This window comes from Lagopus muta, chromosome 23, assembly GCF_023343835.1.
Source record: "Lagopus muta isolate bLagMut1 chromosome 23, bLagMut1 primary, whole genome shotgun sequence".
Lineage (NCBI taxonomy): Eukaryota > Metazoa > Chordata > Aves > Galliformes > Phasianidae > Lagopus > Lagopus muta.
The window spans coordinates 4761782-4784295 of NC_064455.1; the positions used below are offsets into that span (position 1 = coordinate 4761782).

A 22514-nucleotide genomic window follows, 5' to 3' on the forward strand; every position below is an offset into this window, starting at 1 on the left:
GCTGCCCGCGTCTCCGTGCGCAGCTCTTCCCTCCAGGTCTCCCGTCACGGTTTCACCCCACGTGCCGCCCACCCCCGTCTCTCCCCCTGCGCGGAGCTTCCCCCGCTGCCATCCCACGTCTCACCCCACGTCTCACCGCACGGCTCTCCCCCCACGGCTCTCCCTTCGGCTCTCCTGCCGCATCTTTCTTCCCGCAGTCTCCCAACCGCGTCTCCCCGCTTCTCTCTCCCTTTCTCCCCCTTTCCCCTCGTTTCCCATCCCGCTCCCCGCTCTGCCCGCTAGGTGGCAGCACACACCGCCATGCGCCGCTCTGGCCCCGGTACCGGAAGTAGCGGTGGCAGCGGCGGCGGCCGGGCCCGGGTGAGCGCGGCCCGCACGGAGCTCCGTGTCCCGCAGCCGCTGCGGGGCACCGGTGAGCGCCCGCTCCGGGGTGCGGGGTGTGGGGAGGCCGCCGGGCTCCGGGCACCGCGGTGTAGGCCCAAGCGGGGCTCGTTGGGCTCGGCCGCTCGTCTCGGTGCCGCCATGTGGTCCGTGCTGTGGAGCGCCGTGCGAACCCACGCGCCTTACGTCACCTTCCCCGTGGCCTTCGTGGTGGGTGCCGTTGGATACCACCTGGAGTGGTTCATCCGCGGCCCCAGCCCGCCGCCGGCCGAGGAGGAGGAGAAAAGCATCTCGGAACGGAGGGAGGATCGAAAACTACAGGAGATTGCGGGCAAGGACCTGACCGAGGTGGTGAGCCTCAAGGAGAAGTTGGAGTTTGCCCCTCGGGCGGTGCTGAACAGGAACCGGCCCGAGAAGAGTTGATGCAGCTGTCGGTTCTGCCGGCGCGGCTGAAGCTGAGGACTCCCAGCTGGCCCTGGGCTGTGCACAGCAGCACTGTGTTGGGGCTCCTCTGCACCTGCACACCTCTGCCCACCACCCCGTCCTGCACCTGGCTGTGCTCGGGCTGTTCTCTGCCTCTACGTCACCTTCCCTGGGCTCTGCAGACCTGTCAGGGTTTCCCCACCCCGTGAATGTCTCCAGGACTGCAGCCAGACTCTGTCCTCCACAGCTGATGGGGAACGGGGCAATGGTTTGGAGATGGAATGTGTGAAACTCACCAGCTCTCAACCCATTCTGGCCCTGGCAGCACGAAACCTTCATGGCTTTATCCGCCACACGTGTCGCTTTAGGTTTGATTTCTTTGTGGGCATGGAAACAGAAGAGATCTGCTCTCTACTGTACGTTTGGACCTGAGTGATATGGGGTAGGGTGGGCTGACTGCAGGGCAAGGAGGACCTGCCCTCCTACTTCCATCTCCTCTTGCTCTTTGTGAACCCAGACTGGTTTGCTAGAGACCTCAGCACCTCACCAACATGTTATCACCATGAGAGCCTGAGTGCAGTGGGGATCCGGAAGCTCTCTGCACCATCCTGGGGCTTTGCAACAGAGAAATGGACCAGGAGGCAGACATCCCGGCCCTGCATCCATTGTGGAGCTCAGAGGTGTAGAGAATGAGAACTCTTGCTTTGTACAGGCACAGCCAGATTAAACTTCTGTAAGTCCTGGGCCTCAGTGTCTTCTTCTGCATTGTCAACAGTCCGAAAACCTGATTCAGAGCATGTTTCTGCTCCTGGTGTTTTCAAGAAACCCCACTTGGCATGGCTGGGGAGGGGTGATGGTCAGAAGGGTGGAGGAAGCACTGAAATGCCAGGCTGTGTTGCTGTGTGCCTCCCTCCCAGCCCCCCCGTGCCACGTCACCGCTTCCCCTCAGCGTCCTTATCTAAACCAGAAGGGTGGTGACAGCGCTGGGTGGGGGCCCGAGGGACAGGAGCAGGAATGTTTTGTGCCAGGGGGCGAGCGCTGGGGTACCTGAAACCAGGCCAGGGCCAGTGGTGTCCCCTCGTGCCACAGGAGTGTTACCAGCACAGTGGGACGAAACTCTGAGCAGCATCAGCCCCACTCTGTGCTGTTACTCTGCCTGCAGCATGGGGTTATCGCTCCCTCCCGGCTTGTTTTTCCCTGGTCACGCAGCTAGCCTTCTCACCCTGCCCCAGCCTGGCCTTCCCCTCTCGGGGCCGATAAATCTGTTGTGTCTCATGCAAAGCCCTGATGTCAGCAGCCAGTTCAGCTTTTTGCATTGCTCTGTCCCGCTTCCTTCTGCCCTGCTGACAGCTTTACTGCCCGGGCCATGTTTACCTCCCGACCTGCTCTCCTCGGGCTGGCTTGCTGCCTGCTGGCTGAGCTCTCCACCAGGAACTTGCCATCTGAGGCTGTTTGTGAGAGAAATGAGGCAGGCAGGGCCAAGAGGAGCTGTGTGTGCTGTGTGGTGGCTGTGCTCAGCACTGCTTGGACCTGAAGGTGCAGGAAGACACTTGTGGCAATGCCCCAAGCCCAGTCCTGCTGTCTCCCCATGTTCTGGAGTTCAAATGCCTCTCTGTCCCCCTTGCCCCGAGAGGCCCTTGTACTCAATCTCTGCCTTTCCCAGCCCAGCTGGGAGTGATGCTGGGCTCACTGTTGTGCTCTGGGGGTGGGAATGAACCCTTCACTTCCCCCACCTGGGACCAGTCCGACCCAGCTCGGAAACCTCTTCTGAAATTCCTTTGTTCACCCTGCGACGGAGCGTCTCCCGTGGCTGTTTATAGCCCATTGATCTGCCTGTTCTCAGGCCCGCAGGGCACAATCGTGCTTTGTTGGGGCTTTGTTGGCCCATTTCCTGCCCCCAAGCCCACACAGCCTCTCTGCTTGCTGAAACAATGTGTGCAGAAGGATGGGCCACGAGCAGCATAAGTGTGGGTACCACGAGCCACCGCAGTGCATCCCCAACCTCTGCAGCCATCTATACCTGCTACCTGACCAGTGCTTCCACGTTTCCAGCTGGTTTCTGCACCAGCAGACCACTAGAGGTGAGCCACGGGCTCCCCAAGGCATTGGGGCTTTCTGCAGACTGGTTACAAACGAGGGAAAGTGCCACAATTCTCCTAAACCCTTGGTGCTGCAAACCCACCCTTCCTCCCATTGAATCTCAACAATGTGCTGCCTGGGAATCACTCTCTGGACAAGAATAGGAGTCGGCAAGAACTCAGAGCTGGGAAAAATAGCCATGATATCTCACTAGGAGCGAGAGGAAGCATTGCTGAATGCACCATTATGGTAAAAGTCGGCTTCCAGCTCTCGTGCACCACAGCTCATGGGCAACACATTGCTGTGGTCCAGCACAGGGGCTGCTGCTTTGTGGGAGGATGCTCTCCTTCATCAGCACAGGACCCATCTGGCTTTGAGGAAGCCCATGTGGCAGTGGGCTGTGCTCTGAGCAGGGATTAAATCCAGCACTGCCAAAATGTCACTGTGCTTGGGGTGCGTGCTGTGCACAATGCTGTGCAGCCAGGGCTCAGCTCCTGAGACAGAACTGCACGATATCTGTGTCTGCTGGTGTTCCACAGGCATTTCATCCCTTCTTTCAGAGCAAAGGACTCCAGACTGAGCTCTCAGGGTCTGCAGCAGCCACCATCCATGGTCTGGTGTCCACAGGCCACAATGGCACTGGAGCCACTGGCTGTGCTGGGACTGTCCCTGCCAGACCTGTGGTTTCCTCCCTACCAGCTCCAGGGGCAGCTGTACTCCCTGCAGAGCCACGCTCTGGCTGTGGCTGTGTTTGCTGCTGGGGGTCCCTCACAGGTGCAAGGAACAGATTTTGGTTTCCGGAGGCAGGATGCAGGGATGGAGCCAGTCTGCTCTGCTGCCCTCCCCACTCTGCTTCCCAGCTCACACTGCTGGGGGGGAACGGAGACCCCAGAGCCCCCCCAGCTGCTCAGCACAGCTCACCACACCTGGGCAGCTGCAGAGGATGTCCGGTGAGCTCAGTGTGGTGACACGCCAGCTGTAGATCTGGGACTCTGTGACCATGTGGTGGCACCAGGGCTGCTTGGAGCAGCAGGGCCATGAGTGAGTGACGTGGCTCTGCAGAGCAGTGCAGGGACCCATGGGGACTCCCACTCACATTTCCTGTCCTGGGGCAGCACTGTCACCCCAGGGCACTCGGGACGTGCCGACAGCCCCGAGATGCAGAGGTGTGCTCACCCCAGAGGTGCTGGCTAACAAATGGTTTGTGTCCCCCAGCGTGTCCCCGCATTCCTTGGGGACCTCTGCTCCCTGCCCTGGTGAACCCAGGCTGTTTTCCCAGGCTCCCATCTTGTCCTTTCCCAGTGTCTCAGTCCCTCTGCAGGACCCACGGTCCCACAGCATAGCCGCATTGCTGCTGCCGGCTCCAGCAAAAGCCCTGCAGAGCCTTTAGAGAAGAGCAGCTCCACTTTAAACAAGATCCAAGGCGTGGGACAGCAACAGGGGACACATCCCACTCAGTGTCAACTCTTCATGCAGCCACAGCTCCCGGACACCATCCTGGGGTGGGCATTGGGGTGCGGGTGCTGCTGCAGCCCCACTGCCTGAACACGAGGAAGCGGCTGGAGGGGAGCGACAATGTCAGGATGCGGGAAGTCGTCGAGGCTATTGAGCGCGTTTCCTCCTGCCTGTGGTTCTCACGCGGGTCTCAGGGGCCACATTGTCTGCTGTGCCCACGCGTGGAGGCTTAAATATAACCCTGCAGGGAGCTGCATGGGGTTGGCTGCATTGGTCCTCCTTAGGGACTGGGCTGATAGAGGCAGGGTTGTGCCACGGTTGGCGATGCCATCATGCTACTGCTGGGGCTCAGAGATGCATCACTGCTGTGGTCCCAGCTGGCATCGCCCTGCCCAGCCTCTGCCCTTCCTCCCTTCTCAGCTGCAGTTTTGCTCCCGCTGCCGCCGCTGCTCTTCCTGCGAGCAAGTCGGATTTAGCAGCTTGCTCTTTTCTCTGCGCTGGGAAAGCTTAAAAATAAACTCCTTGGTGCTCAGCCAGCTCCTTGGACAGAGTCTTGCGGTGGGACGAGCTGCAGCAGTCTGTACTGCTCCTGCCTCCAGCCTGGGCTGTACTGTGCAGAACCCAGTGCAGGCTGGTGCTAACTGGTGGTCCTGGGACAGTGGTTGGTGTTTGGGCAATGGCCCCAGCAGGAACTGGCGTCCTGGGCAACGAGTCACCCCTGTAGGACCAGCTGAGCACCCCTAAACCCTTCCTGGATCAGGAGGTGCTCAGAGTGGACACCCAAAAGCTGTGCCCAAGGGATGCCTCTGCCTGGGATCCCTGAGCTCCACGTTGTTTGGGTGCACATCCACCTGCCGGTGCTCCTCCCTCCCTGTTTCTTTCACACCTTGAAGACATCACATCACTCTCTTGGCACTCACTTTCTTCCAGGAGCTATGGGTGTAGGAACAGCAGCAAGTTGTTGCTTGCACTCCATTAAAGAAAACATGCACATGGGGCACGGCATAGGCAGGCTCACAATGAGATTGTTTTAGGGGCTGCACCCTTGAAAAAACCTCCAGCCTTGGACAGAGAAAAACCCCATAGGCTCTGACATGGGGCTTCCCCATCCCAGGGGAGACAGTGGGGGGCAGCACCCAGAAAAGTGCCCATCCTGGGGTGCCCACAGGGAGCTGCAGGACTCAGCACCACGGCACAGGGCCGGGCTTTGGGACAGCGAGTGCTGTTCCCAGAAGGGGACCGGAGGGAGCTGTTTATTCAGGAGGCAACGCAGAGGTGTGAGAAAGGCCGTGAATGTCTGTCCCTCTGCTATCTGTCCAAAAGGGCTCCTACGGGCCAGCCAGCACGCTTATCAGCTGCAAACTTTTATTTGTCTTAGGGCTGCCCGCCCGCCTTCAGGGGGTCCCACGCCTGCCCCATCCCCGCTGCCGCAGTGCAGGTGAGCTCTGGCTGTTGTTGTTGGCGCGTGCCGACGAAGGTCCCGGCGGCGCGGGGTCACAGCAGCCACCATTGTCACAACACGGGAACAATAGTGGTGTGCGGGGCCGTGTTGTTGCAGCACGTGGGGGCCGGGCACGCGTGGCTCCGCTGGCTCCATCAAGGGGGCTTGCGGCCGTCTTGTTTTCCACCTTGCAGGGAAAAGCGTGATGATCTCCTGGTGCCAACAAAAATATCAGCCTGGGACAGCGAGGAGAGCAAACAGCGGCTGCCCGGTGGTAAACACTGTGGGGCTGCGCCGGTCCCCTTCCCACTGGCATTTCCTCCCTGCAGAGCTCTGCTGGTGCCTGATAGGAGCCAGCCAAGGGGCACCCCTTGGGAAGGTCCCCGCAGAGGGTCTGTCCTGGTGCCCCACAGCACCCCAGCATGGGGGTTTGGGGATGCTCCAGGCATGCGTTCCCATCCCCATGGAGGGAGGGAAAGCAGGGAGTGGCTTGGGCACAGCTGTGGCTCTGCACAGTGCCTCCCTCTCTGCTTCCTCTGGCAGCGATACGGCCCCGTATCACCCATATTTCATTGCCTGTGGGGTATTTTTAGCCTGTCCCACCCTCGCTGAAGAGGCCCTCAGCAGAGAGCAGCAGGCTCTGCCCTGGGCTCAGGCCGCCAGGGAAACCAAATAGGGCCCCGAGGCACATTGTGCTCCTTTATCTGCAGCTCACTTCCACCTATTATGCAGCAGCTCTGTGGCTTCCACCAGGTTTATCTGCAGCAGAGCTGGGGCAGGCGGATGAGAGGCCCCAGTGATGGGGGCACCCAAAATTCTGTTTCGTGCCGTAGTGGCCCCATAATGGACCCTGCAGAGGCAGCAGGTGGGTTTGCACTTGCAGTGATGAGCAGCATCACCAGAACTCACACTGCCCATGCACACACCTCAGCCCCACCACCCACAGGACAGCAGCAAGGTGGCACAAACACGCTCTCACCACAGCGCACCTTTAACTCATCCAACTTTATTCAATGCAATACAGCGCTCAGTCTGGCAGGGAGGAAAAGGAAACAGAACAGAGGAGCAAAGCCCACACCCTGCGCTCACGCTCTGTGGATGCACGTGGTCCACGAGCAGCAGATGGAGCAGGATCCCGCAGCCCCTTCCATCTCACAGCTTTGGTGGGCAGTGGTCCATTCCTCTGCCCCATCACCAGCACTGCAGCCCACAGCAGGAGATGACTAGTGCAAAGTATTAAAAACAACGGCTCCTCAAACTGGTTACTGCTAGGCTAATTCCTCCCCCAAGCCACTGGGCTCAAGGGCTGGTGGCCTGGGATGGACACGGCTCCCTGGTCCCCTGCACAACGGCACCTTTAAGGCAGAAAGCTGCGTGCTTGGGTCGGCACGTTAAAAATAACTTAGAGACATCACATGGGAAAGAGTCCAGGGACAGGACAAGGGGGATCCTGGGGCACTTAGGGCGATGGGACGTGCGGTGTGACAAATGTCCCAGCGCAGGGTTAGCCCCACTGTGGTCCACAGGGACAGGGGCAGCTCTGGCAGCAAAGCCCCCGCATGGAGCAATGCCAGCTGTCTGCTGGGTCACAGGAAGGGGACGCAGCCCACGGCCAGGACAAGCGGCTTCCCATGGCTTCACAGTGCTCCCACACTGGCAGTGGGACTTCATTGGCCCCAGGGGCCAGCTGCACGGACAGGACCCCTTGCCACAGCCCTGGGACAGCCCATTCCCAGCCCTGGGGATTTGCTCCCTTTCCCACAGTGATGCCAAGTCCCTCTGCCTTGCACACACCATCCCATGTAGTTTCCATGTAGTTTCCTTCCTTGCAAGGCCCATGGGGAAAAACAGCAGAGAACAGAGGCTGTGCTCAGGAGCCGGTGAGTTTGTGAGCATCAGCTCCCAATAGCAGGCACCACATCTTCGGAGAGGGCACAAGGGACAGTCCGGACACAAAGGGACCGGGGATGGCCCCACCCTGGCCCTAGACGTATTGCTTCTTGGATGCAGAGCTGCTGGGCCGGCTGCACAGCTTCTCCTCAGGGACTGGGGCATCTGGAACCCTGGGGGCGTAGGGGTCCGATAGGGGCCTGGTGCTGCTGCCCAATGCCAGGTTCTCCTCGTTGCGGAAGTTGGCCCAGTTCTGCTCACTGGAGAGCTTGTTGTAGGCCTGGTAGGGCGGTGTGTGGCTCTCGGCCATGGGCAGGAAGGGGTAATGCTTGGCCGGGTAAGGACCCGAGCCCATGTCATCAGCAAAGGCACCCTGGCTCGGGCCAGCCGGCACTGGCACCTTCTTGATGTTGCTGATCAGGCTCTTGCAGCAGAGGTGGAAGAGCTCCAAGAGGTTGAGGATTAAGGAGACGAGGCCCATCACCAGCATGAAGATGATGAAGATGGTCTTCTCGGTGGGGCGGGAGATGAAGCAGTCCACCTGGTGTGGGCAGGGGTCCCTCCTGCACACGTAGCGGGGCACCATGGAGAAGCCATACAGGTACCACTGGCCAACGAGGAACCCTGCCTCAAAGATGCTCTTGCAGATCACGCTGACGATGTACGTCCACATCAGCGCCCCTCGGATCTTGAGCCGCCCATCCTCCGTCATGTAGATCTTGGACATCTTCTTCTCTACAGCTGCCAATGCTTGCTCAATCTTCGGGTCCTTGCTGTGAATAGCCCGGAGCTCATTCTCCTGCTGTTTCAGTTTCTCCTCCTTCCGCGAGAGATAGACAACGTGGCCCAGGTAAATGAGGGTCGGGGTGCTTACAAAGAGGAACTGCAGCACCCAGTAGCGGATGTGGGAGATGGGAAAGGCTTTGTCGTAGCAGACGTTGGTGCAGCCCGGCTGCTTGGTGTTGCACACGAAGTCTGACTGCTCGTCCCCCCACACGGACTCACCAGCCAAGCCCAGGATGAGGATACGGAAGATGAAGAGGACGGTGAGCCAGATCTTCCCGATCACAGTCGAGTGTTCCTGGACTTGGTCCAGCAGTTTTTCCAGGAATCCCCAGTCGCCCATCTTCTAGGAGCCTCGTGCCTCTGGCAGCAGAGGGAAGAGAGGGGGATCGAGTCAATCCCCCATTCGCACACTGTGTCCCCAAGCTTTCTCAGGACACAACCACACTTTAGAAAGTCCCAGCAAACCCACTGGGAGGGCATGGCTGGCAGCTCGCAGGGGCAGCCTAAACTCACCCCTCCTACAGCCCAGCCCCACCAAAGGACAGCAAGCAATGTGACAGTAGCACAAAGCCCTGAGCACAGCTGTCACCCTGGCAGTGCTGTCCCCAAACTGAGTGCAAAATCAGAGAATCATTAAAGTTGGAAAAGGCCACTGAGCTCAGCTAGCCCAACCTGCAATCCACAGCCAGCTCCCTTGCTGTGGGTCAATACCACCCCAGCCCCAAATTGTTCCCCCCATGCCCTTGTAACCCCCAGCTTAGGGACCCCAAAGCCACTCACTGCACGCAGACCTGGCACTGCTCGTGGGACCCCGGCTGTCCCACTGTCACCACAGCCAGCCGGGCAGCCTGCCTGCATCCCCCCTCATAGCACAGCCCTGCAGCCCAGCTGGGAAAGAGGAAGCAGCCACAGCCCTGACTCCTAATTAACGTTTGCTAATTAAGCGCAGCTGGACCATTTAAGGGACACGTCTCCCAGTGGGATGGAGAAGTGCCCCGAAGCAGAAAAGCGGGTGCATGCAGAGAGCAGTGATCCCATCACAAAGCAGAAAATGATGCGGTGCCGGGGGTCCCGGGGGTCCCGGGGGTCCCGTTCACTCACTCACCGCCCGCCTGGCAGCGCCGGGCACGTCCCTTCTGCCTCGGGCCGTGCAGGGTGTGAGCGGCCGGGCCGGGTCGGGTCGGGCTGCGGGGGCCGTGCGGGGCCCGGGGGACTCGGAGGAGGAGCGCGGACAGGAAGCCGGGGCCGGGGCTTAGCGAAACGCCGCAGGTGCGGGGAGCCGGGCCGGGGCCGCCCGCTCCCACCCCGTCGGGGCGGGCCGGGGGCGGTGGGGCCGCCAGCACCGCCCGGGAGGCTCCCGGTGACGGCGGGAGGCGGGGAGAGAAAAGTTGTGCGCGACCCAAACGCGAATCGTTGCTCCGGGGCCGTCCGTCGGAGTCGAAGCAGTACGGGACAGGCTGGGGGAGAGGAGCTGGGGGGTTCCGGCAGCTCCAGGAGGGGAGACGGGGACAGAAAGCGATGGGAATGGCCGTGCCCCGTTGTCCCCCGCAGTCCTGCGGGGAGAGCCCGGCGGCTGAGCGTCCCGCACCCGTTCAAAGCTCCTCTGCGGCCGGAGACACCGCGAGCATCGCGAGGCGACGGGGACGGCCGCGGGGACACCCGATGGGAGATGCTCCGGCCCGTACCCGGAGGATGCTGCCCTCGGGGCCGGTCCGTTCCGGATATATTTTGGGATCTTTCGCTCCTCCAGGCGCTTGTGGAGCGGGGCCGTGCGCGGCGTGGGCGCTGGGTGGTGCTGGAGCCACGTCGCAGGCTGAGCGCTAGCGATGGCACGGGGCCGCGGCCGCCGATGGGTCTGAACAGAGCCCGGCTGAGATAAGGGAGGGTTTGGGACAGCGGGAGGCTGTGGGGCGGCACTGAGAGGCCGCGGTGCGGATGCCCTGGGTAGTTTTGCTCTTAGTGAGGGGAGTTGGGACTGATACAGGAAAGCAGTGCAAGCGGATGCTGATATTTTATGCACAGGGTTAAGTGCAGATACTCTGGAGGACAAAAGCCCCCATTTGTGTCCTCCCAGCTGCAGTGGGACGGCACACAGCACAGGCTGCATGAGAGCGGCAGATCTTGGGCAATCCAAGCAGAAACTGGGCCAGGAAACTGCTGCCTCTCCACACCAGGACGTGGCATTTCCTCCTCACAGACAGGTCTGAGCAGAGGTGGAGCCAGAACTGCCTCGTTACGTTTCATATAAATTAATTGCATTGGGTAACATCCACGTGCTGTGGCACAAGGTGTCCAGCACCCATCTCCCAGCCAGCTCAGCATGGTCACCGCTTCCCACCAGCCCAAAGTTGTGGCTGCTGCTGTGACGTGTCCCCTCATTGCATCTGTTCCCAGTGATGCTCTGCAGCCAGTCCCTGATGGGCGGAAATGATCACCTCTGGGCAGCAGCCCCAAAACCACAAAGGAAATGGAGCTGTCCCCACTTGTGGATGGACCAGCTCCCACATTGCTTCACTCACACCGGCCACAGGTCTCCAGTAAGCCACGAGGGCGCCTCAATACAGACTCCAAACTGGTTGCAGAGGCGCATCCTGATCAGAAACCCGTGATATCTCTCCTCTGGTGTCGGGTGCCCAAGTCTGGCACCACAGATGGCATAAGTGACAAGGTGCTGAGCAGCAGAGATGTGTCACCGTGCCACGTGGGCATCACTGTCACTGCCTTTCAGTGCAGCATGAGCCCCAGCCGTGGCAGCACCTGCTGCACGACGTGTGTGGATTTGAAAAAGCATGGGTTGTGCAGACCCTCCGCATACAGCTGCTTAGGGAGAGATTAAGTGGAAATCATTTCTATTTATTGTAATATTTATCAAGGTTTAGTAAATGATTGATGCTGATCTCGCCTTGATTTCCTTGGGGGCCACAGCGTGCAGTTCTGGTGAATTAAAGTTTAACGACGTGTGACAAGTGGGAGGGGAGGGGGCAGGTGGATACCAGGCACGAGGCCAGGGGGCTGAACCCACCAGGGGCACCTGAGGAAGCAACACAAATCCGTTTTTTCAGCCCTCACCTCCCCCCTGCAATTTCCAGCAAGCAGAGCAGATCCCAATGTCTACAATGAAACGTTTATTGACACCTTGGATTCATTGCTAATGTGAATGACACATCCGTCTGAGGCAAGGGGTGGGTGCAGAGGGAAGCAGCAGAGCCAGAAAAGCCACTTGGGCAGGACGTCAGCGAGGTGCTTGCGTGAGCAGAGAGAGAGAAACTGTTCCTGCCTGTCCTGGGCCAAGGCAGCAGCACCATATGATGGGCACCAGCAGCCTGGGCTGGGCACTACTCAGTGCATTTGTACCCAGCATAGGAGCAGCAGCACAGGAAACTCAAGAGGAGCTGTTGGAGCCTTTGGCTGCTCCCTCCTGCTGGTCCCAGTCCTGTGTGCCCTCCCAGCACAATGGCTTTGTCCCCACTGGAGGCAGCTTGGTGGCTGCTTAGCAGAGCTTGTGATTGGTGTCCATGTGTCAGCATGATGTCCAAGCACCACTGGGTGCAGCCAGCAGAGCTCAGGGGCTGCCCTTCCCTTACCTGTGTCTTTTCAGTCACCCCATAATCTTCTCTCAGGGGACTTTGTTGGGTTTAATAATTTTTCACAGAGGTCAAATATCCAGAGTTTGGGAACTTTGTAGGCTTGAAAAGCTCATGGTCCGAAGGGAAGGCAAGCTGGCTGGAGCAGGGGAGGTTACAGCTCCTCTCCTCTGTGGAAAGAACAGACACTCATAGTTACAGCGTGCCTGTGGGCAGCTCCACTGGGCCACTGCTAGGCATGCCCTCACTGCTGGGACACCCTGGGGATATGCATGTGGTCGTCAGTCCTGGCACTATTAGTCCTCAGAGTCCCCACATCTCATGCTGTGGGTCCCTAAGAAGGTCTTGTCTGGTGGTGGGATGGGATCCCTCTGTGTCCCAGCTTGGTCTGTGCCCACTCTGTACCTGCCCTGTCCTGCCCGTCACAAGCTGCAGAGGTTACAACCACCCCAGCCCATCATCATCACGTCACTCATGTTCCCATGACGTACAATTGCCCTTAGAGGCACCAAGAAGATTTCCCCTGGATGTTTTTCCCTCCCCTACAGAGCCAGTGAAGTCCCAGCTGAAGGCTCTGGTGGTGGCATTGCTGGTGGTCACCTCCAGGGCAGCCGTCCCCAGCACGTGCCAGGACCCTTATCCTTCCCTCTTCCCCTTCCATGACCCCATCCGATGGTGGTCAGGATGGGAGCCATGGCCTTTAGGCTGCCACACACCTATTCAGGGCCTTGTTCTCCCTCTCCTCCGCCTTGAGGTGGCACTGGCAGGTGGAGGCTTTGCTGTAGCTCATAGAGCGCTTGATGGACTTCTTCCACTTGCGTGTGCTCCGGACAACGCGCTTGAAGATGAGGTAGAAGATCTCACAGACAGTGAGGACGATGCAGATGGAAGAAGCCCCGACCATGAAATAAGTGAAGACTCTCTTCTCGGTTGGCCGAGCGATGTAGCAGTCCACAGTGTTGGGACAGGGCTCCACGTTGGTGCACTGGACCAGCCGTGGCAAATCGAAGCTGTCCCACATCTTGTGGAGGAGGTAGAGGAACAGGATCTCTATGATGAGCTTGAAGAAGAGGCTGAGCAGGTAAGTCCACCACAGCCCACCGTGCTTCTTGCCTGTGTTGCTGTACAGCTTGGGGCAGTTCTCCCCGTTCTTCTCCCTGTTCTTTTTCTCGCGGTCCTCCCGGTAGGCCACGTGCATGATGACCAGCAGGGAGGGACAAGTGACAAAGATGAGCTGCAGAGCCCAGAGGCGGATGTGGGAGATGGGGAAGAAGTGGTCGTAGCAGACGTTGGTGCAGCCTGGCTGGCGTGTATTGCAGTCAAAGTCCTTCTGCTCATCCCCCCAGACGCGCTCGGCTGCCACCACGTAGACCAGGACACGGAAGACGAAGACCACGGAGAGCCAGATACGACCGAAGGCTGTGGAGTATTTGTTGACCCCACTGAGCAGCCCCTGCAGTGTCTTCCAATCCATGATGAGTGGTGATAGCTGCAGTCCGAATCAGACACCTGGAGAAACATCGATGGGTGGGGAGATTCAACAGGACACAACAGCAGGGCAGCTCATCTCCTGCAGCACTGCAGCGCTGTATGGACCCTCCTAACCCAGCTGACCTCCTGAACTCCTCCCGTCCATCACACTCAGCTGGGGACACGGCATGACAACATAGAGCAGAGCCTGGGCTGATGGAGACACGGCTGACCCTGGGTTCTTACAGCGACGTTCAGAGGTGATTCAGCCCTTCCAGGCTTCCCTCTATCAGAGCCTTTGCCATAAGGAAAGAGCTGCCTGGAGCACTCCTGCCAACCACAGTCCCTGACTGCATGCATCGGTATAAACTGGCAACAAAATCCCCTGGATAAACAGAGAGGCTGTGCCCTGGGAGGATGTCAGGGCTGCATGACGTGCTGGGTATTGCAGCAAAGCAAACCCTTCAGTGAAAAGCAGCCTCATGACCTGGCAGCACCCCTGGGATGGGGGCAAGAGGGGACCCTGCTGCACATTTCCATCCCCCCTTCAGTCCCCAAAGTTCCAGCACATGTGCTGCTGGCCACCGCAGTGCACTGCCAGGCCCTATTTGGTCTGCTGGGTACTCACACATCAACCCACTGTGTGACTACTCAGGGCATGTCACTTCATGTGCTGAGACACATCAGAGCTGTGGTATGATGGAAGGCAGGCTTTGGGGAGCCTGTGGCTGCCGTTAATCACCTAGCGGGTGAAGCTCCCCAGCAGGACCAGGCTGGCAGGGCTCCCCATGGGGCACAGCACCAGGTGTGCATGGTCTCCACTCCTCCAGCCCCAGGCTCACCTCTCCAGGAATTCATATCCATCAGCTGCACTCCCCTGCACGCTCTGCACAGCCCTGGGGCTGTGGGAGTGCTGGGCAGCCCCTGTGTGCATCCATCAGTTTTGGAGACTGATGGGATCTTTATCATTAGGAAATGTCAGGCTCTGGCTCTGCCCATCCCAGCCCCACTCAGGCCTGAGTTTCCACATGGGTAAATTGGGCTGAATGGCTCCTGCTCACTGAGAGCCCAAAGGGGTTTGCAGGAAACAAGTTTTCTCCCTTGTAGGTGTCACAAGGGATCCTGGGCCCAGGTAGGGGCAGAATCACCCATGTATGTCACCCTGGCTGTCACTCCTCTCCCAGGTTCCAGTGCAGACACTTCTCAGTATCACCATCCTCAGCATTCCCACACCCCACATTCCCATGCTGAACAAGCTCTGCCTGTACCAACCCAGCACCTCTGAGACGTACCTGCAAGAGGCTCCAGTTCCGTCCCTGCTCACCGAGGGCTGCGGGGTGGGAAGATCCCAGTTTGGGACATGGCTGGCAGCACAATCACAGCGCAGTGCTCGGGATCCCCTCACTGCTTGGTTCTATGTGGCGTGGCACCTTGGTTCTATGTGTCCTGTGGCTGTGTGGAAGGAACAGATCCTCAAGTGCTGCCCAGAGCCCACAGAGCTGGAGAGCTCAGCCCTGCTGGAGTGTGAGCAAGCCCAGCACTTCCTACACATCTGCTGTGAGATCAGGAGCAAAGAGCTGCCACATACCCATCCTCAACCAAAAGCTGGTGAGCGAAGCCTGGAGCCTGTAACTGCTGCGTATCCCATGAGGACCACTGGCTTTTCACCATCCCCCCGACAGCCACCTGTAAATCCCCCATGTCCCCATCCCTGAGGGCTCCATGGGCGATACTGCACAGCCCCCCCCTCCTCCCCTGCACCCAGCGCTCACCTCAGCCTGCTGCAGCTCCTGTCCATGTGTCTGCAGTGGGGCAGGAAGGGAGCTGAGCTGGGAGCCGAGCACCACACCCCGCGTTGTGCAAGCCCCGCGGCTGGGTGATGCTGGCTGTTGGCCAGGGGCAGCTCCAGGTGCGCTGGGCTCTGCCTCCTGCAAAGCACCCGGCACCGCTGCGTGCCAACCTGCTGCGTCAGCCCCAGGTCCTGCCCTGCGTAGGTGCAGGGCGGTGGGACTGAAAGCACCCGGCTCCCACCTGGGGTGCAAATGTAACAGAGCTAGGAGCAGGGATGGGGTAGTCGTGCCTGTTGCACTGCCCCATGCTGTGGGGGCACGTGCCATGCACAGCCCTCTGGATCAAGTCCGTGGGGTCCTGGCATGGCATCAGGGTTCCCAACTTCAGCCACTGCAGCATGGCACGGCAGCCAGAGCTGTGACACCCAGACCCCCTTAACACTGCAGGATCCATCCCGCCTCATCCAGCACAGCCCACGGCTGTAAACTCCCACCCCAGCCCCAGCAAAGTACCTGCCCTGCACTGAGGGAAGCAGGGTGGGTCTGGGTAGCTCTGGGAGCGGGGAAACCCATTCCTGGCTGCAGCACTCCTGTATGCTTGGGTCCCAGCTGCAATGTGTCATGAAGGGAAGGTTTGTTCTGTTCCGAGTAACTGGGTGAGTCTGGCAAACAGACCCGCGTGGTTATTGTCTGTGCACATGCACATACATGCTTGGGTTGAACAACAAAGGCAGGTCGAATCCTGCAGCCAGAGCGATAGATCCAGATTCCTCCACCAGAAACAGCAGCTCCTCCAGGTGATGCTCTGTGCCCCAGGGCCTCTGAGCTCCGAATCCAGCAGCAAACCCAGCCCAGTGCTGATGGGGCTCTCACCATCAGCCCCATCCACACCGGGAGTGAGCCAGGCAACAGCAACAGTTAAGAGTCACAGGTTATACAATTATGACCCATTTCTAATACAGTTTGCCTTACTAATGCTTTGGCAACAGAACATAAATGTCTCCAAACTACAGCACCCCACAGACACCACCCTGCTCTGGGTGCTGCTGGGTGAGACCTTTCCCAACACACAGCACCAACCCAGCAACACGACCGTGCCCCGCTGACCGCGTCCTGCCCCATCCTCGTGGGACCCAGAACGCATCCCTAAGTGGGCAACACCCCTGTCCTATGGGATGCTGGGTCAGACCCTCCCTGTGTGGGCAGCCAAGTGTCACCGAGCGTCCCTGCTCCACCTCAGCCCCATTTCACGCCTCTGCCAACATGGCCGGGGCAGGATTGCATTTCCTCTTGCCTGTGGTTTACCGGCCCCGTGATTCCTGATGGCACCACTCCAGCACAGCGCAGCTCTGGGGCCCCCAGGGCACGGTGCTGGGACCCCTCCCAGTGCAGGGCATGGCGGGTGCTCAACGTGCTGTGCTCAGGGCACTCGAGGCACACAAGGAGCCGCTCCCTGAGGCGATGGAGCCTTGCTGCATTTTTTCACTCCAGGTCAAGAAGATTTGGTGCTGTGCCAGACTGGGGGCACAGTGGGGAGTGGGAGAGCCCAAGCGAAACCTTGCGTGGTTCCCAGGCATCTCTCCTGTTCTGCTCAGAGAAAACACAGCAGTTCCCAGTGCCAAATCTGGGCCCTTCCTATTTCTATCCCCCCTTAACAGGAGTGAGGCTATGGGTGATGCTATGCCAGGCACCCACCTCCCCACTGCAAGCAAAGCCAGGGCCCCTGGAGCCCTTCCCTGGCCCTTGGCACCTATCAGCAGGATCAGGAATTTGAGCTATTTTGTAGCAAGCCATGAGCGGCAGCAGGAATCTGGGGGCTGTGGCCTAAGAGATAGAAAAAGCAAAGGGAGGAGACGCCGAAAGCCACCCAGCTGGTCTGGTTTGATCCCCAGGCAGCAACAAAACCTGTGGTCCCAGCAGCCCCTCTGCTGCAATTGGGGCACTTGAGCAGGGGCCGCGTGCCCCACGGCTCTGACACGCGGGGAGAAAGTTCAGTGCCTTTTGACATGGGCAGAAGTTTTTGCCCACGGCGGTTGGGTGGGGAAGGAGCACAGCCCTGTGTTGTGCTGCGCTCCGCTGGGTATTTGGGCAGCCACGCCAAAAGCATAGCTCCCATCTGCGGCTGTGCTTGGCCTTCGGATTGCTCTTATTCCTTAGCAGGAAGCAGCCCTGTGTTGTGAATTCATGCCCACATGGGAGTGGGATGCTTGGAGTCCCCCCCCAAATCCATCAGCGTCCCTGGGAATGCCCCATCCTACAATCAGTACAACACGAATGCAAAAAGCACTCAGTGACTTCCAGTGCGCTGACCCCGGGGCCTCCATAAGGAAGCAATCGAGCTGTGGAGCACGCAGCCTTCAAACACCACCGGAAAAAAACACATCTCCAAGTCTCCTTAAAAGGGTTTTCAATGGGGTTTGCAAGGCGGAGGTGCCGGGTCACGCAGTGGGGCCAGGTCCTGGCGCTGCCTTTGATCCAACCCAGCCCCGACCCCACTGCAATGTGGGAGTCACCAGGGGCGTGGGAGCGGGGAATTGGCCACAAATCAGAGGTTTTGTCCTCAATTCCCAGCAATCAGGCGGGTTTCTGACAGTGACCCTGCTGGGAAGGATGGGCTGCCCCAAGTGGCACCTAAGTCCCACTGCATCCCCAGCTGGGCTGGCATTAGCAATGCTTTAGTTTTAAATGCTGCCTTCCAAAAATTCAGGAGGCTTCTGGGCATTCCCCGCAATAGAGTCCCTGGATGAGGATGATGCAAAGTCTAGAAAATAGCCTTTATGATAACATCCCCTGACACCAAGTGCTCTGTGCCCCATGGGAGCACCACTGTTCCTCATTCCCAATTCCTGCAGCGCCATTTGAGGCAATCTCAGCTCCCTTTGGTGCAGAGCACAGACACACAGCTGAAGGAACAAGATAATCACACCGATGTCCTTCCAGCCATCACCAAACCCCAGCCTGGATGGTGCAAGGTTTTGCAGAGCTGCTGCAATGCTTGCTCTAGGCAAGATAACGCAGCACAACAACAGCAGCACCTGGACAGTCAGGTCCTGCACTAGGTGACTGCTGCTTTGATGCGTGGAAGTGGGGCAAGGATGTTTGGATGCGGGCTGGGTTGAGCTGGATGTGTCCCATCCCAGCAGGGATTATGGCTTTCAGCTGGGAAACACCTCTGGCTTTTGCTCTGAGAGGACAGCCTTGATCAACAGCAGCCAACCGTGCTGCAAATCGAACAGCCCAGCCCTGTGCTCCAAAGGAGAGGTGAGGGCTTAGCAGCTTGAATCCTCTGGCATAAAGATCTCAGCAAGGAACATTATCCACAGCAAAGAGAAGACAGAGATCAAACCAGCTCCACTTAAAAGAGATGGAAGGAATCCACTTGTACACACCATCTGCCACCATCACCCCAAGGGTGTCCAAACTGTTTGTGCCACGTGCCAGCAGGGACCCAGGAGGCAGAGACCCCCCTGTGCTCCTCCATCACCCCCATCCTCACAGGGCAAACCCACACATCATCCCCACGGGGGAACACAGCATCTCCTGCCCCCTGCACATCACAGCTCAGCTCTGCAGAGCTGTGGGCTCAGGGTTAATGAGCTCAGACCTGCTGCAAAGTGGAAGCAGCTGCACAGAGAGGTGGCCGAGCAGAGCCCTGCAGTGCAGGGCTGGGCAGGAGAGCCCCCTGTGTGCCTTTTCTCTGCAGCAAACACAGCAAGCACTGGGGCTTTCTGTGCACACGGAAAAAATAATAATTGCACCCTCTAAATACAGCGAAACCAGTAACAGATCGAGCCGCTTGTTCAATGTTAATGTTACTTATGAGTGCATTCGCCATGAAATTATTGTTAATTATTCATTCCAGCTAATGTTCAGTTACTGTTGATGGCCTTAGAAATTGCAGAGCAGCCTGAGTCACGGCAGAACGCGACATATTACAGCAATAAACGAGATCATACTCTGCCATTTAATGTTATTGTTTAATCAATGGCTGGGGTGTTTTTCCTCTCCTTTATTTGGCTGCTTTGCTCGGGTGTTTTTCTCCAGCCCACAGCAGGCTCCTCGCCCTTGTGCTTCGTGGCTGTGGCTGCTGTACCAAGAGCAGCATTGCTCACAACTGGCTCCAGAGCTGCTCGGTGCCTTTCCAGGGGCAGCACAGCCTTCGTTCCCCTCCTTGGCATGAGATCTCCCCTGCAGTTTTGTGCCCAAAAAGCAGGAGAACATCACTTAGAGACAGAAATATTTATTTGCTGCAAAGATACACTCAGGACCCAATGAGGCACTGAGCTGAGACAGGCTCAGTGCATGGCACAGAGCTGCTTGCCCCTCAACTTGCGGTACCCACTGGTTCATCTTGCAGCACCTGCTCTTACCCTAAATCCACCAGAACGATGCGAACTGCCTTGCCTTGAGGAGGGGAGAGGCTCCATGGTTGAGCCACCCCAGTGCTCCCACGATGGGGACTTGGGATGGTCCCATCTGGAGCAGGATCTTGGGCAGACAGTGCTCCAGAAGCCCTAGGAAGGACTCTTCTCCTGCTCGGGCAGTGTGGTGGGGATGGAGGTTGTAGGGATGGAGGCTGTGGGGATGGAGGTTGTGGGGATGGGGGCTGTGGGGATGGAGGTTGTAGGGATGGAGGTGGTAGGGATGGAGGCACTGGGGGCTTTGTATCCCACCCCATGGAACACCTGTCCCTCTGTGCTTGCAGGCTCAGCACAGTCATGGCTGTTCCGGTGGCTCTCCCTGGTGCCAGCCTGCAGGCGCTCCCGACACCGCTTCCCAATCAGGTAGGCAGCCTCCACCAGGCTGAGCACGATGCAGATGCAGGTGGTGACCACCATGAAGAGGGTGAATATAGTCTTCTCAGTGGGCCGGGAGATGAAGCAGTCCACGACGTTGGGGCAGGGGGGCAGCTGGCACTTCACCAAGCGGGGCAGGGTGTAGTTCCTATAGAAGCGGTAGAAGATGTAGAGGAAAACCAGATCCACGCCAGCCTTGATGATGAGGCTGAACAGGTACGTCCACCACAGCCCGCCTCGCTTCTTGCCGGGGTTGGGGAAGCGGGAGCGGTATCCGTCCCCCCGCTCGGCGCGGTGCTGCTGAGCCTTGGCCTCGCGGTAAGCCACGTGCATGATGACCAGCAGCGAGGGACAGGTGACCAGGATGAGCTGCAGGGCCCACAGGCGGATGTGGGAGACAGGGAAGAAGTGGTCATAGCAGACGTTGGTGCAGCCCGGCTGCCGCGTGTTGCAGTCAAAGTCTTTGTGGTCGTCGCTCCAGACGCGCTCGGCTGCCACCACGTAGACCAGAAGGCGGAAGATGAAGACGAGGGAGAGCCAAATGCGGCCGAAGGCTGTGGAGTACTTGTTGACCCCGCTGAGCAGCCCCTCGAACACCGACCAGTTCATGGTCTCCCAGTCCTGTTAGCTGCTCTGGGAAGAGAGAGGAGACACAGTGAGGGGCCGTCTCTGCAGCACCGGGAGCTCCCCACCGTGTGCCCCATGGCACTGAGCCGTGCTCCCACCTGGGCGCCCTCAGGGACAGCCACTGCCCTTCGCTCGCTCTGAAGTATCCTCTGCCAAACACCATCCCCACCTGTGGGGTCTGAGGACCCAGCAAAGCCCCAGGAGCAGCATCCTCCAGCCACTGCTCACCGCAATCTGTGCCCGGTTCAGCCTGTCCCCATCCCACTCTGCCCTCCCCATTTCTCACCTCATCACCCAGGTATTTGTTATTATTTTTTTCTTACGCTACCAGGCTTGGCACGACAAACAGGAGCAGGCTGGGGTGTGACTCATCCGCGGCTCCACCGCTGTGTCCTCTCCCACCGCTGGAATCCGACGTCTCCTCCACTCCCCCCACCCCAAAGCACAGGAGGAGCCTGACATCAACTCAGCAGTGCTGCCCACGCACCAGGGCAGGCAGCTCCTGTGAGCTGGTGTGGCACGGTATACCATGGGATGGCACGGCATGGGACAGTGCCTTATGGCACGACGTGGTATGGCACATTCTGCCATGGCGAGTGGACACCATGCAGTGGGCTTGGAAGGGCTGCTCAGCCCCTGGCAATGCAGAGTCACTGCTCTGGTTGTCTGGGTGCTCATCATCACCAGTTGGCATCAACTTAGCCCATTCCATTCCCAGGATCCAGAGCAGTTCTGTTTGACCCCAGCTTGCATCGAGCCCAATACGCACATCCCACATGGAAGGGCACAATTCCCAGTGCTGCTTTTGGGACTGACTCTCCTTAAACACTTCATTTATCAACAAAATAAGAACATTTCCCTTTGCTGGCAAAGCAACACAGGCTCCACTGCTCTGTGTGGTCTATGCTGCCCTACCAGTGCTCCCCATGCCCATACCTCCCATGGGAGCCAGAGCTCCCTGCATCCCCCCATGGGGTTGCCTGAAGGCACGGATGCAGGACTGAGGATACACAACAACACCCAGTTTTTGCCTTTCCCAAGCAAACTGACAGCAGCAGCCCAGAGTGCACAGTCACACACTGCAGTGTGGGGCTCAGCTGCGTGCACCCACGCCGAGAGCATTCCCCATCCCACACCACCAGAGCCCCCAGCACCCGGGGCTGCCCCTTACCTGGGGACGTCCCGCAGAGGCCGGGTCGGTGCTCGCAGGGCAGGAGCGCATGGCAGGGTGTGCGGGGTGTGAGTCATCGCGGGGCTCCTGGGAGCGAGGAGGAGATTCCCGGGGGCAGGGGTTGGCTTCGAGGCAGCTCCCTGCGTGCTGCGTTGGGTCACACTCTGCCTGCACTGCAGGAAGGGCTGGAACACTGCAGGGATGTGCTCAGGGCGCCTGGATATCCTGGGGACATTGGGGTGTCCCAGTGCAACCAGTGCTGCTGTTCCACCACGTGGTCCTTACTGCTGCCCCTGCCTTCTCTTGCTCGGACCCCCAGGGGCTGCTCCAAAATCCTCCCCAGATGGGGACCCGATCCCACGGCAGTGCAGGGGATGCCTGGGTGCTGCATGCAGTGCCAGAGCACAGGAAGGGCCGACACCATTTGAAGAGCAAATAGATGTTTCATTTGCAATTCCGCTGGGTGTTAAAAAAAAAAAAAAAAAAAGAAAGAAAGAAAAAAAAAAGTAGAGAAACAAATCTAAACAGCTGTAAAGTAAATTACCACTGTTTGCCGATGGCTCCAGGGAAGAGTTCTGCAGTTTGAAATCAAACAAGCCCTTTTTTTTTTTCAAAGCATCA

General features: G+C 58.8%; 4 protein-coding genes across 10 annotated transcripts; 1 reads left to right on the plus strand and 3 right to left on the minus strand.

The window, feature by feature from the left end:
* The first annotated feature begins 328 nt into the window (after positions 1-328).
* SMIM12 (small integral membrane protein 12) lies at positions 329-1549 on the plus strand. The gene has a single exon (XM_048925542.1). It carries the CDS (start codon positions 523-525, stop codon positions 802-804), a length of 282 nt encoding a protein of 93 aa, XP_048781499.1. The 5' UTR covers positions 329-522; the 3' UTR covers positions 805-1549.
* Positions 1550-6765: 5216 nt separating this feature from the next.
* GJA4 (gap junction protein alpha 4) lies at positions 6766-9761 on the minus strand. Of its 3 annotated transcripts, none has more exons than XM_048925504.1 (2): positions 9561-9761; positions 6766-8815 (listed from the first exon to the last, which is right to left on the minus strand). In XM_048925504.1, exon 2 carries the CDS (start codon positions 8793-8795, stop codon positions 7764-7766), a length of 1032 nt encoding a protein of 343 aa, XP_048781461.1. In that variant the 5' UTR covers positions 8796-8815; positions 9561-9761; the 3' UTR covers positions 6766-7763. The 3 variants fall into 3 exon arrangements, with proteins under 3 accessions (XP_048781461.1, XP_048781462.1, XP_048781460.1); XM_048925505.1 differs by lacking the exon at positions 9561-9761 and adding an exon at positions 9236-9481; XM_048925503.1 differs by lacking the exon at positions 9561-9761 and adding an exon at positions 9247-9477.
* A 1865-nt stretch (positions 9762-11626) lies between these two features.
* Positions 11627-15395, minus strand: GJB3 (gap junction protein beta 3). The gene is made up of 4 exons (XM_048925524.1): positions 15282-15395; positions 14802-14961; positions 12756-13548; positions 11627-12209 (listed from the first exon to the last, which is right to left on the minus strand). Exons 3-4 carry the CDS (start codon positions 13511-13513, stop codon positions 12194-12196), a joined length of 774 nt encoding a protein of 257 aa, XP_048781481.1. The 5' UTR covers positions 13514-13548; positions 14802-14961; positions 15282-15395; the 3' UTR covers positions 11627-12193.
* Positions 15396-19555: 4160 nt separating this feature from the next.
* Positions 19556-22111, minus strand: LOC125683945 (gap junction beta-5 protein-like). 5 transcript variants are annotated; one of them, XM_048925519.1, is made up of 2 exons: positions 21894-22111; positions 19556-20728 (listed from the first exon to the last, which is right to left on the minus strand). In XM_048925519.1, exon 2 carries the CDS (start codon positions 20702-20704, stop codon positions 19814-19816), a length of 891 nt encoding a protein of 296 aa, XP_048781476.1. In that variant the 5' UTR covers positions 20705-20728; positions 21894-22111; the 3' UTR covers positions 19556-19813. The 5 variants fall into 5 exon arrangements, with proteins under 5 accessions (XP_048781476.1, XP_048781477.1, XP_048781474.1 ...); XM_048925520.1 differs by lacking the exon at positions 21894-22111 and adding an exon at positions 21051-21112; XM_048925517.1 differs by lacking the exon at positions 21894-22111 and adding an exon at positions 21009-21100.
* Between the last annotated feature and the right edge of the window lie 403 nt (positions 22112-22514).

Coding starts and splice junctions, on each gene's coding strand:
- LOC125683945 (XM_048925519.1), bottom strand. CDS start 20,704: ATGAACTGGTCGGTGTTCGAGGGGCTGCTCAGCGGGGTCAACAAGTAC.
- SMIM12 (XM_048925542.1), top strand. CDS start 523: ATGTGGTCCGTGCTGTGGAGCGCCGTGCGAACCCACGCGCCTTACGTC.
- GJA4 (XM_048925504.1), bottom strand. CDS start 8,795: ATGGGCGACTGGGGATTCCTGGAAAAACTGCTGGACCAAGTCCAGGAA.
- GJB3 (XM_048925524.1), bottom strand. CDS start 13,513: ATGGATTGGAAGACACTGCAGGGGCTGCTCAGTGGGGTCAACAAATAC.